The sequence below is a fragment of the Argiope bruennichi genome, chromosome 11, assembly GCF_947563725.1.
Source record: "Argiope bruennichi chromosome 11, qqArgBrue1.1, whole genome shotgun sequence".
NCBI classification, from domain to species: Eukaryota; Metazoa; Arthropoda; class Arachnida; order Araneae; family Araneidae; genus Argiope; species Argiope bruennichi.
Genome location: NC_079161.1, coordinates 38,917,875 through 38,931,872, shown reverse-complemented (window position 1 = coordinate 38,931,872; position 13,998 = coordinate 38,917,875). Strand labels below are relative to the sequence as shown.

General features: G+C 30.4%; 1 protein-coding gene across 4 annotated transcripts in view; it reads right to left on the bottom strand.

The window, feature by feature from the left end:
• LOC129956919 (uncharacterized) overlaps positions 1 to 13,998 on the bottom strand; it is a 103,306-nt gene that overhangs the window by 2,533 nt on the left and 86,775 nt on the right. For 3 of the 4 annotated variants that reach the window (XM_056068956.1, XM_056068958.1, XM_056068959.1), the window contains 8 exons: positions 11,691 to 11,759; positions 11,473 to 11,544; positions 10,015 to 10,086; positions 9,829 to 9,909; positions 8,183 to 9,051; positions 6,185 to 6,358; positions 4,466 to 4,698; positions 2,196 to 2,514 (listed from right to left, as the gene is read on the bottom strand). In XM_056068956.1, the coding sequence (XP_055924931.1) occupies positions 2,323 to 2,514; positions 4,466 to 4,698; positions 6,185 to 6,358; positions 8,183 to 9,051; positions 9,829 to 9,909; positions 10,015 to 10,086; positions 11,473 to 11,544; positions 11,691 to 11,759 (1,762 nt within the window). In that variant the 3' untranslated portion in view covers positions 2,196 to 2,322. Of the gene's footprint in view, positions 1 to 2,195; positions 2,515 to 4,465; positions 4,699 to 6,184; positions 6,359 to 8,182; positions 9,052 to 9,828; positions 9,910 to 10,014; positions 10,087 to 11,472; positions 11,545 to 11,690; positions 11,760 to 13,998 lie in introns of those variants that run through there. The other variant, XM_056068957.1, reaches the window with a different exon arrangement.

The window sequence follows — 13,998 nt, the reverse complement described above, 5'->3', positions numbered from 1 at the left end:
ATTAATTTATTATTTTTATAGTAAATCTTTTCATGATTTTATTACTTTTTTAATTTATCTATTTTAAACTTTTTATTTTCATTTTAGTCATTTTACAATTAATTAATTTCTACTTTCCACATTGCATGTTTTTCTGCTTTACACGGAATTTCACTCATCTCAAGTCAAAACTTTTCCATGAATGCAGCTGAAGGACCCGGCCGGACCAAAAAACTGCAATAAACCTCTATAACGTTGGTGATTACTGTTTAATCATCAATCGAAAGTTTCTTTAATACCCCGCATCCCATTAAATATTGCAAAGTGGGATTTTTGGAATTAATTGATTTCATTAAAAATCAAAATGCCCCTAGTCATAATAATATTACAAATAAAACGTTAAAAAATAAACTATCACTGAATATCTTTCTTAAATTAGCCAACCTTTACAACTTCATGTTCAATCTCAATTTCTTTCCCAGGTGTTTGAAATCGCACAGGATTCTCCCGATCCTTAAATGGAAGTGAAAACAGAACTAAGAATTTCCACAGCTATTAATAGTTTTGGACGTTTGAAGTTCCGTTACTGAAGTCTTGTTTTAAAAGTTTCTGAAAATTAAGTATTAATTTCATGAGGATTGTATCATAAAAAGTAGGCTTACCTTTTCTTTTCTTGAAATCTCATAACAGTTTTGATTGTTAAGTTGCATTAAAAAAAAAGTCCTTTTTTTGGGGGAAAAATTTGTTTTCATGTTTAAAAAGGGAACATATTTTTAAAAGGTGTAAAGAAATAATTAAATGCATCATACGTAACAAACACCATGACCCTATTATACATTTCACTTTACATACATTTTCAAAAAAAAAAAAAAAAAAAAATGTCAATGGGAAAAGGTCAAATAGGCAAGACCTATTTTTTTATTCAGTTTCGTAAAATCTTCGAAAGTTTTCCAACAATCTTTTCTAAGAAGTGTGGATAGGTCCTTGGGTGATAAGGGAGATCAAAAATGATATATGATATATTTATATAGTTATGATAGTTTTAAATATGTTAAAAATAATATTATTTGGATTCCTTGCAAAGCAGACATTAGTTTTATAATTTTACATAAATATTAAATTATTTCAAAAATGTTCACACTAAGGAAATATATGAATATTTTAATTGCAATTCTTAAAATTTATTTTCAATATGATGAGAGGTTTCGAAAGCTTGATTTTAAAGTTCCAGTTTAAAACTACAACTAGATGAAAAATTATAAAACATTCAACAGAAAAAGTGAATTTTGTTTTCTCCTAAATTGTTTTATTATGAAAAGTATTTTCGTTTAATGATAGATCTCAAATTTGTAGTTTGCGTTTCTATAGAGCTTCAAATTATTTTAACCCAGGGTGATCAAATTTGTTAAGACGGCCTTGAAACATTAAAATTGATAATAATAAAAATAAAAGGAAAAAGTATAAAACAATCAAATCACACTTTATTGATAGTCATAAAAGACTTTGAAATTTATAACAGTTTTTCAGATATTTTACAATGTGAAATCATGATGTGGTTTTGGTTTGAGGTTTTTGAAGCCACAAAATGCATGGGCTAAAAATTGGCGATTTATCGCTTTTGGGGCATTAATTTTTCGCTTTTAGGGATATTAGAAAACGATAAAAAAAAGCTTGTCACATTTGGCGACTTATTGCCGACAAAAAGTTACAACTTGGAATGAATTTTCACCAAGTATTCGATTCTCTTGTCTGGCCAATAACGGTCAGAGTCGTAAGAAGTTATTGCCCGAAGAATTAGAGATAAGAAAATGGGAATCAACCCGAAATAGCGAATGGGTATATCGAAAGTTGTTTATATTATAATGATAATAATTTCATTTTCAGTTTTTATGGCTGGCAAAAAAAGTTTTGAAACTCGAAAGGTTTTGAAATGGGGGGGGGATCATTTTTCTAAGAATTGACGATTGCGCAATGCAATAGTTACGTAATTATTCCAAGCCAGTTTAAACCAAATAAAAAAAAATAATCTGGTCTTGAGAAAAAGTTTTGGAGCTTGATCGATTTTAAGATGGGGGGGGGACCATCGTTTTTCTAAATATCGAAGCATGCGTAATCTGATAGTCTCGTGATTGTTTCAAACTGGCTAATGACTTAAATTAATTACGACAAACAATGGCTTGAAAAAAATAATAATGTTCTCACATGATAACTTGAAATTTGTGATAGCAGATTTCAATTTTATTTATTCTGAAAATTGTAAATACTATCGTCTATTAAAGGATAGAATTTATTTATTTCTGTTCTGTCGCATGGAAATTACAATTATTCTTCTAAATACACTGTTTAACAGGCCGTTCCTTGCATTGGATCATTGGATCTTGACACCACGTGGTAGACTCTGAGCATCTTCTTCAGAAGCAGTCCAAACTCTTCCATGTCCACTGCCGTGTCGTCCGGCATGCCACTGATGCGGGAGGATTCTATTTTATAAGCATTGAAATCCGGGACGTAAACATGAATTTCGTCGCTCCCGTCCTGAAATGAGTGGCAATTTTCTTATAAGATTTTGTTTAGAGATGATAAATCATTGTGATGATGTAATTAAATGATTGCTTGTTAGCAAAATAGAATATTCACTACATGCAATGATTAGTACATCCAAAATGCTTTAAAAAGTAATATAATTCTATAAATTTACAAGGACAGCAGAATAAAACACCATGCGTTATCACTCATTCATTTTAATTAGAAACAGAAAAATTGATATAACGTACAGGATTGAAAATATTCTTATATATTTACCTTTTTTTACAGATATCATTACTATTATTTTATCAAGCATTTATTGGATAAATCTTTCATATGAATAATGTTAGTAAAAGATTCAGGGCAGTCTTGGGCTAATATTAAAGTTTGAAGCCCTTGCAAAATTTAGTGGGCTGATAGTGGTTTCTGTTTTGCCTCATCTTCATCGTCATTGCCGTCAAGCTGTATACCATCATCTCATCGAATCATATTAAAAGTCGAAGCCCTTGCAATATGTAGTGTTCTGATGGTGATTTCTCTTCTGGCTTTTCTTCATTTCCATTGCTGTCATCTCTTCAGTTCATATCAAGTGTCAAAGCCCTTGCAAAATTTAGTAGGCTGATGATGGTTTCTCTTCTAGCTCTTCTTAATAGTCATTGCCGTCATGCTGTATGCCGTCATCTTAACGATTCATATTAAACGTCGAAGCCCTTGCAATATATAGTGATCTGAAGGTAGTTTCTCTTCTGGCTTTTCTTCATTTCCATTCCTGTCATGCTATATGCTGTCATCTCGTCAGTTCATATCAAGAGTCAAAGCCCTTGCAAAATTTAGTAGGATGATGACGGTTACTCTTCTAGCTCTTCTTCATAGTCATTGCCGTCATGCTGTATGCCGTCATCTCATCAATTCATCCGGGAATTATTAATTGTTAATTCTTCAGTTCTTTTTAATTTTCCTCTAATTTACATCAACTTTGATCCAGGCCACATAATCTTCTTCGGAGAGGTCTGCTGACTTTTCAATGAATCAAGGTCACCTTCTTGATTGACCTTAATATAACCTTCATATCGAATCACTTAGACATCGAATTGATCATTACAAGCGAACTGCTGATCACTAGAAACGGAGGATTTCCTAAGTATAAAGATATGGGCTATCCAATTCTAACCATTTTGAACAGTACAAAAGCTTAATTGATTTTAATATAACCTTCAGGTCAAATATCGAAACTGATCATTACAAACGAATTGCTGATTAACAGAACAGGCGGATTTCTTTTATATTTAGATATGGCGATCCAATTCTCACTATTTTGATCAGTACAACCGATTGATCGTTATCATTACAAGAGGCGGCTATTACATGACCGAAAAGGTCTTTGAAATTCGAATAATCATTAAATTGAAATTACTAGTAATTTAAATAATGAAAATAATAATAAATTCTTTTAAAAGGTGAATTCTAAAAGCGTTTATGTTGGTGTATAAAAAGGAAAAAGTATTTTTCAAACAAAAGATTAAAATTATGTAGCCTAGATATAATATATCAATTTGGATATCTGTCCATTTTACATCAATTAGAACGTCTTGAAATGCCTATTTTTAGCCACTTATGATAAACTTTAGATTAAGAATGGATAAAGTATCAAAATTTCTTTTTAACACATCGACAATTATTTCAAAGATATCACTATATATGAGTTATGTCATGGTCGTCAACCAACTCATTAAATATGCATTTTGTCCATGAGGCAGGAAAATAAATTAATACATTGATTGTCAAGCCCATTCAAAGAAATATTACAACATCAGTTATGTCATCTTTTATTCAATAGAAACAATAGGAAGGCATCTTTTCAAATAACGAGAAAATAAGTTTTTATTGTCATTTTTTTACATTCTTGGAGCGAAAATGGAAAATCCAAATAAATTTATTTATTTGGGGAAAAAAAACTTACAGCTGGATCAGAAACAAAGACAGCGTTCACGTCTATGCCTCCTAGAGCGTAGCTCCTCCCATGAAGTTCAGAGAGAGTTTTAACGATCGAGGTGGCTATCTTCAACAGGTGTCGGGGTCGTAGTCCTGGAACGGTCCTGAGATATTGCAACAAGCTGACGTATCCTTGAGGAGGTCGGAATTGCCAAGAATTCAGCTGATCGCGCGTCATCAGTCTCTTAGACTTGTCATCATCTGAAAGCATTGAAAAATCAGAATATTTTACAATAGGAGAGAGTTCTGAACTATTAACTGCGCTGTTCCTCCATTAGAATTCTTTTTTTTTCTCCATAATTACATTCAATTTTAAAATGTGTTTTAATCAGAAAATGAATGAAGTAAAATTTCCAATTTGAAACGAGTACATTTATTTACAAGACAACAATTTTACCGGTAGTCGGTTTTCTTGCAATGCAGAAATGATGCGCAGAGAAATAACCCGCCTTCTTTTAGTCGAAAGAATAATGCTAATAGGCATGCGCTATAACGGAAATGACGTTATATATGCAACTAAATACTATTTGTGTTAGAATGCCAAGCATAAATAAAATCTGGAACTAAATATTTTTAATAAATGTCAAGCGCATCATTTGAATTATTCAGATTCCAAATTACATCCAATACCAACCAACAGAACGCATTTTAGAGCCCTCTAAGTGGGAACCACCGCAAACTGGCTACTCCGATCCGCTGGAATGCATACAGAAAAACTTGAATGACCGGACTGCCGCAACAGCAACACTGGCGGGGACTCTGACTAAGTTTTAATTGCCATCACCGGCCACGGTACAATCCTTCCCTAAGGAAGTGCGTCCAGTCATCGATTGGAGGACCTCTAAGTGGGAAGCTTATTACTTATTAAACTGCATATTAAAGATATATAAAAATACATTGCCTATGCGGGAAATAAATTCCCTTAGAAAACTACACTGCAATTGAGGCATTGCGATATAATTGTCAGATTGTACTCGCCACCATTTAATTCGAGGTATCGTTATTATAGAAGACGACAATACAATTGATTTTTGTAATAAATTGCAATAATGTCTCTAAAGATCAATAAGCCTAATGTGTCCCAAAAGATCGGCTTCAAGGTTAAAACTTATTATAGAATTTGGATGGAAAATATATTCTCTTCCTCCTTACAGCTCCGATCTCACTCCCTTTGATATTAATATTTCCCTCCCCACTTTTCAAATCTTATATTTTTGGCAAGAGTTTCTGAAATTATTTTCCATAAAATTCCATGAAACAAATTGTATCATGAGATTATCGTCATAGGCGGCTTTTTTTTCTTTTTCTTTTTTTCGACACATGAATAAAAAAGCAATATTATGTAATGATAAATGTTCTGATATAGATGGCGACTATTTTAAAATATTGGTGATATAAATTAGGTTAAATATAAAATATTCTGATCCAGGGTTTGATTGCCTAATGGGATCGACTTTTTGTAATAAATAAACATTCAAAGACAAAATTAAGTTAAAAGCACCGATTATATCATATAAAAATTTAAACATGAAAAATAGAAAGAATCAAATACAAAAATTTGTTAACAAAAGAAGAGGAAATACTTTTCCGTGGCATGTGTGTATTTCATATAGTTTATTTTAATAAAAACAAATTCATTTGCAAGCCTGATTATTAGTAAGAGAGAGTCTTAAAGTAAAGTATTTACTTGGATGAGAAGTGGAAAGTTTGTTGATGCATGAGCCTTTTGTATCCTCGGAGTTGAGTCCAAATCTGGATAGTAACTGCGCCCGGATGTGTAAAGACGAGATGGTATATATCAGCGGATTCGTAGCAGAATTCAGTGGCAGAACAAAAATGGCTGTCCACGAGAAAGCTTCTCCTGAAAAACACTTTTTGTTGTTTCAGTTACCCCGTATAAGTTAAGTAAAATGACAAACATTACCTGAATACAATTAGCAACGTGTAAAAACATTTTTTTATTACAATCTCTCAATACATCTCTCAACTCAATCGTTAATAAAATTTATAATTGACTAAATTAAATTGTAATTCAAATTGAAGTTTATAGTACTCACATTCTAAATAGTTCTTTCCATTTATTTATTAGTACGTTTATTTATTATTTTTATTTATTTATTAATTTATTATAATTATTTTTTTAAATTTATTTTGCTACCTTGGATCTATAAGGCAAAGCTTCTATGAAAAAAAAATTAAAATGAAGAATTATGCAAACAAGCGAAATTGTTGTTTTAGTAAACATCCGGTTTGATTGTTGATACACTTTATAATGTTTAGTGAGAATGAGTTGTATACTTGCTACACGAATTTTAACATGTCTGCAAACTAAAAATTCTTAATAAGCAACAAACAATGAATAAAGTTTTTTAAATCAGAAAAAAATTAGGATAGAATTATTTAACATTTATTTCTTAAACAATACATCGAATCATTTTAATCTTCTTTCTATCATAACTGAAAGATTTTTTTTTAATTTCATAAAATATCTTTTCTTCAAGCTCTTTAGAATCGTTTGCTTTTCTTTGCCTAGTTTCGTTTCCGGTATTCGTCTGAATGTAAACATTTTGTTTCTTCTTTTTAAGAAATGAATGAAAGACGAATGGAACTTTTTTAATAATTAGATGTAATAAGAAGTGAATGCGACGATGGTTTTACAAGCTAACATTTATTTATTTATTTTCAGAATTGAAACATTATCCGATTTGAGAAAGGTCGTTTATAAATTTATTTTTTTAGTAGCTTCACTGAAACTGTGTTAAAAGAATTAAATACGAATTTAATCTAAAATTTTAAAATATAAATCTAAAATACTTCAAGTAATCGATAAATTTGAATTCACTCAATACAAAAGAGTTTTCAAATCTGCTACTGGAAAAACTATTAAAATTTTTAAAAGCAATTTTCAAGCAATTAATACTTTATATTTAGTGATTGATTATATGTTAAAAGGATTTAAATTGTTACATCAAATATAATTTTTCTTTGATCCTGCATGAAATTAAAAAGGTGAATTCATTTCATTAATTTACTGGCTGATTTTATTTTTTAAACTAATTTTAGATCTTTTCACCCATTATATTTCATAAGTTTCTGTCATATTCTTTTCCTACTTTACTTTAAATGAATTACAGTAACCACCCGTTTCGAAATTACATTGTAGGACGCAGCTCGTAATTTTTTTTTACCATAATTTAAAAAAAAAAGTGGTCTTTAATCTGAAATCGCGTTGCTTATTCAATTTCCAACAAGAACAATGGCTAGAGAAACATTGAACTTAATATGGATTTCATACAGAACAGGCAATTAAATTAGAAATAAGCAACTTGACAACGCAATTGAAATATTTTCATTTGATGTGTTTTACAAATAATAGCAGAAAACAATTATATAATAAAAATCATTATTTTCTAAAAAAAAAGACTAAAAACTCAAATCAATGTATTCAATGCCATTATGATAACAAGAGATGTAAAAGCCTATTATCATTATTATTATTAAAATTAATTTTCTGCCATTCGGTGTTTTAATAACTACAGTTAAATTTACAGTTTTTGTGACAAATAAATCAAAATTTTAAGAAAAGGGCACTTAAATAAAAAAAGAAAAATAAGAACAAAGAAATGTTTAACATTCTTGACATTTGCCCCTTGATATTTAAGACTGCTTAGCACAAATAACTTACCTGGAATATTGACACCTGACATAGCCAATAAACTCATAATTATGATGGGAAACCAGCACATTGAATTTGTCATCACAATCAAAGCCATTTGCCGACCAATCTTGTCTGTGCGGGATTGTCTAGACATCAAACGGCTCATATTCTTGTAAGACCTCCTGATGTTAACATATATATATGAATAAGCCGACACAATAACAGCAAAGGCCATGGAATTTACACAAAAAAATATGGCAATGGAATACTCCCATCCAGCTGGTCTATCATTGGTTATGTGTAAAGCCAAGCACACTCCCGAACGAGCATAGAAACCACCTTCGAAATATGGTTCAACCAATAATGGTATGACAGCCATTGTGGCTGCCAGAACCCAAGACGTGATGATAAGTTTATATGTCAGGTTCAAACTGAATCGTTTATGGGACAGAGGAAAACACAAAGTGATAAGCCGATCTATGGTTATGAACGCCAAAGTGAAAACAGATACTTCACTGGAGACCGTCGATAGGAAACCGCATGTTTTACAGAGGGCGCTGCGTTTCCACCTCTCAGAGTTTTTAATGTAGATGCCCCTATAGTAAACATCCACGCTGGCGATAATGATGAGGTATATCCCCATGAGAAAATCGGCACAACCCAAGCTCAGGATAAGGGTAGAGCTAATTCTTGGAGCATCTTTGGCAGTAAATCTCCAGAAGATGACAAACATGTTGCCCAACAAGCCTATGATGCCAATTACCCAAAGGAAAGTTCTTTGTGCAGGATGTCTGAGAAGGTCTTCACATGATGAGATCTCGTCTGGTGGGGCCATGCAATTATTAAGGGGCACTTGAGGCAATGCCATGCAGCATAAAGTGTATGAATCACTGTATCTGAAAAATAATTACAAATTTAAATTCCTTATTTTGTAGAAAATTCTATGCATCATTGGAAAAAATTGCTTAGAATTTTTTTTTCTACATTTTAATACTTTTCATGATAATTTGACTGGGCGATTAGTTTAATATTCTGTATTTAAAAGAAGCGGGGAATAATATCGATAGATGTCAGGATTTTTAACTATGATCGAAGAAAGAGGATAAAACTCGAGACAACATTCTCTTAGAGCATTTTCTCTATCTTCTCTGAGACCACATCCTTTCAGAAATGAAATAAAGACAGACAAGTCATGCCCAAAATATTATCTTATCTGGGTTCTTCAGATCAGAAGTTAGAATATTCTTTAATATTTTTATACATAACTTTACCTGTTTATAGAAACTTTCCACTAATATAAATACAAATATATTTATAGTAAAAATAATTCACATTATTTCAGTTATGTTTAAATTTTGCACATTTATATATATATTTTTAGAATGAATTTTGTATTTTTATGCATCTCTCTGTCAGGCATTAGTTAGTTATAAGAATAAGATATTGCGAATTTTTCGTCTCAGTTTTTTTTTTTTTTTTTTAATAATTTTAATCAATTTGGCTGACTTTTTTGTCTAATAAGGCATTTCGATTTTTATAACTGAATTTATCATTTTAATTTTCTTCAATAATATGCTTTAATGGTAAATAAGATGCACTTTTGAGTACTGATTGCATTATAGAATTCAGTATTTCATTACGGTGTTATAAACCTTCAATTTTTGTATACTTACAACTTTAAGCCTCCTTCAGCCGTAAGTCCATCAAAAGCACCTGGTCCAACATCCGTTATTTCAGGATTATCTTCTAGTATGCTAAAACAATAAAAGCATCAGATTTCGAGTAATAACATCAAAAACCCTGTTTTATTGCTTAACAATAAAAATGATAAATCAACATTAAAATTTGGTTAAACTTACAGAATTCGCACTTTTCTAAGCCCAGCAAATGCAGACTGTTCAATATAAACCAAGCTATTGTGACTTAGATCCCTAGAACAGAAATGTGACATTAAATAAAATTTGCTCAGCCTAGAAAATGAATTTCAATACCATTGAGACGAATTTTTCTTGGAATTGTCAGTGATGTGAAAATAGTGAGTGACTGTGCATAAAATGAAAAGGCGGTGGCTGCAAATTATCATCCTCTAGCAATTCTAAAAAAAATGTACTGCGAAATAACATGACTAATTAAGATAAATATTAAATGTTTGCTCAAAATTTAAAAACATACAGGATGGCCATAAAATAGCTTTTCTTATTTGGAGACATCTGTAATTAGAACTATTGAATGAGATGGCACCTAATTTCATATATATACTTTTGAAGGCATTAAAAGAAGAATTTAGTAAACAATAATAATTGTGCGAAAATTCGTCAGAAGAGATTTTTAGTACTGCCTGAGTCAAAAATAAGGCAATAGTTATGGTAAAGCTGAAAAAATGGATTATGCAAAACTTCACTACAAGCAACATATGACCCTATAAAAATGAACGGCCTACGCCAAATTTTGCGATAAACAAAGTTTCTGAGTGCCCTAATCAGGCTGGGTGCTTTACTTTATCAATTCCAAGATCACAGAAACGCATTTTTGGCGACTTCTTGGCGAAAACAAATGCCGCCAATAGGCCGTATACGCGAGTTGTTCCGAATGTTGTACAGCTTAAAATTTAAAAATCATTTTATTCATCAGCATTAGGGACCCTTGGACCACTCCCAGTATGCTAACCAAGATATTGTAACCGGTTCGTTTTTTGTTACTGTTTGTAAAATGACATTTTGGATGTTTTAAACAATTTTTGTTATCGTTATCATCTTTCTTTGCTGATTCTAATTCTTAGCAAGAAATTTTCTTCGAATTTGGACATTTACGTGAGTTTTACTCTTCTAAATTCCCTATGAACTGCAAAAGAATAATATTCTCTAATGTAAAAACAGTTTTTTTAGTACTGCACGCTCAATTAAGTAGGACGCAAACTACACAAAAACAGTCAAAGAAATTTTAACTGAATGTTCGGTTCTCTTCTTTTTTAAAGAGGTAGAGGGCGCTGTATACATATATTGATATTGCAGAATTCAGTTTAGAAACGAATACCATGAAGAAAAAGTCATTTTATGATTGCTAGGTATATTAATAATTATCCGGCAGATAAGTGCAAAACTCAAAAAATAGTAAGCGTAATAATTACTACTAGTAAGACAGAATGCATAATAATATTTATATTGAAGTTTAAAAGTAAATATTGGTATATATGCTTAAAATTAAATGTCTTTTATAACTGGCAATGATTTCTTAATTTGCTGAAATTTACTATAATATTATTAACAATGCAATTGTTAGTATTTAGCTTATACATAACAAAAAAGAGTAAAACTTACAATTTGTACATATTTGTGAGGTAAACAAATGCTTCTCGAGGTAAAATCGTTATCTCGTTGTACTGCAATATTCTGCAAAAAAAAAAAAAAAAAAAAAAAAAAAATGAAAATTGATATATATTGATCAATAAATTAAATTTTTCTAAATCAAAATAGAAGTTAATGCTTTTCATTAATTTTTAATTTGATTGAAAATATTAATGTTGAATAATACTTACAATTCACCTAAAGCCCAGAAATTCGAGAAATTTGTATGAAATAAGTCCAACCGGTTATAACTGAAGTCTCTATTAAAAGAATAAACATACTGATATTTGCATTATTTGTTAACTGATATTTGCATTCATAAATATATATTATTTAATTCTCATTGTTTATATTCATTTTTTTTGTAGTTAAATACACTTATTCTATACTAGCCGCCTTTGACGACCAGCCGATTCGCCAATCTTAATGTTCATTTAAATTTTAATAATTAAATAGGTTGAACCGGAGTTTAACCCCCTTCTTCGCCCAGTTGCGATAACATACCAAAGCTGACAATCTTTATTATGCACTATAATTGAATATCTGCTCCTTTGCTTTTGAAAATTTCGCAAGACCGTAGTTGGCGATTTTTAAAAATTGCGCAAGCAGGGGGTTAAACTCCGGTCGTACCATTAAATATTTTACGCAATTCCAACTTTAATAGATTCTTCATCAAAATATTTTAAAACTTCACATTTTGATAGTCATATAATTCACTCATAATATTATAAAGGCCTTCAGTCATAACGTAATATGTATCTCTCTCATTTTCTGTTACCTCTCGTAGAATTTATGTTTTAAATTAAAGTGTAAATGATTAATCTGCAATTAATATAATAATATTTTTTACTGAAACAAAGCATTTTTTTATAATATGATTACTGATAACAGAGTCACTGAGCGTTTAAACTTTAGAGGCACTAAAGAATATCTTCCTTAATTTATGTAATATCTCAAGAATTTGTCAACAAAATTTTCTCGGATTCATCATGAACACATCGATTAATTAACAATGTTTCATTTTAAATGCATCAAACACTAAGAAAATAAAATGAATCGTTTAAAATAATCGGTCGAAAACAGGTTTAAAAAATCTTCTTAAAAAACGATGTAGTTAAAACTATAAGCATATACAAAAAGATATATAACTAACATAAATACAATTTAATTACAAAAGCATGCAACTAACCTAAAAATAATTTAAATCATTGAAAACAGGTTAAAAAAAACTACTTAAAAAACGATGTACTTAAAACTATAAGCATATACAAAAAATATACAACTAACATAAATACGATTTACTTACAAAAGCATGCAACTAACCTAAAAATAATTTAAATCATCCGTTGATAGTGGTTGTCATGACAACAATCAGAACAATGCGCATGCGTGAATTTTCTTCGCCAGTTGGGTAACGCAAATGCGTGAATTTTTCTACGCCAGTTGGGGTAACGCTATGCAGATTATACATTTTTAATTTCCTTTATTCTGTGTTATTTTAATTCAAAAGTACTTCAGAATGAATCTGAAACATGGCGGTGAGGAAAATGGAAGATTTTTTTGGCGGGAAAGTTGGCGGTGGGGAAAAATGGAAGATTTTTTTGGCGGGAAAGTTAGGTTTTAATTAATAATTAAAATTCTAATTAAAAATTCAAAAAAAGGGACCCCAGGTGCACATTCCCGACCTCTAATGTATACATGTACCAAATTTGGTAGCTGTATGTCAAATGACCTGGCCTGTAGAGCGCCAACACACACACACACACACACACACACATTGAGCTTTATTATAAGTATAGATGAATCTGGAGCTTGATATTGAGGAAGTGAATTCGAATGTACAAAATTAATAGTCCTCTATAGCTAATGTACACTGCAGCAATATCTGTTAAAAAGTTGTAAGATGTATTCAGTCTATAAGCTGTAGCCTGAACAATAGTAGATACACTAGTAGATGGCGTTTAAAAAAGTTTGGTGTTGCAAAAAGTTCTTTTCAATTTAGTTCTGTATGTTGTTCTGCTAAAACAGAATCTAAAATTTAATTAAAATATAAGAGGTATTTGCATAAAAATTTCTTTCTTCATAGTCACATCGAAAACTGTCATTCAGTGCCATATTCTAAATTCTAAAAAAGAATTTCTATCAAAATTAGAATGATTAGTTATAACAATGGATGTTGTTTCTTTCTTTCTTCGTTTCTATGAGAAATCTGAATAAAAATTTATTATTAAAAATTAAGCCCAAATTCATAAAAAAAAGCAGATTGTTATCTAAAAAAATATGCATAACTTTTAGCAATACAGTTATATAATACGGAAAAGTATACCATAAATTACTTTTTAATACTATTGCAACTCTGAGATTTCGTTTGTTAATACTGTAATGTATTTTCTTCATGTTTATATAAATTTATTTTTACTTTGTTCACATTTATTAATAATAATAAGTCTATTCTTTCTGTCTATTAAAATTTATTTTAACTGAAAATAGTCCATACAT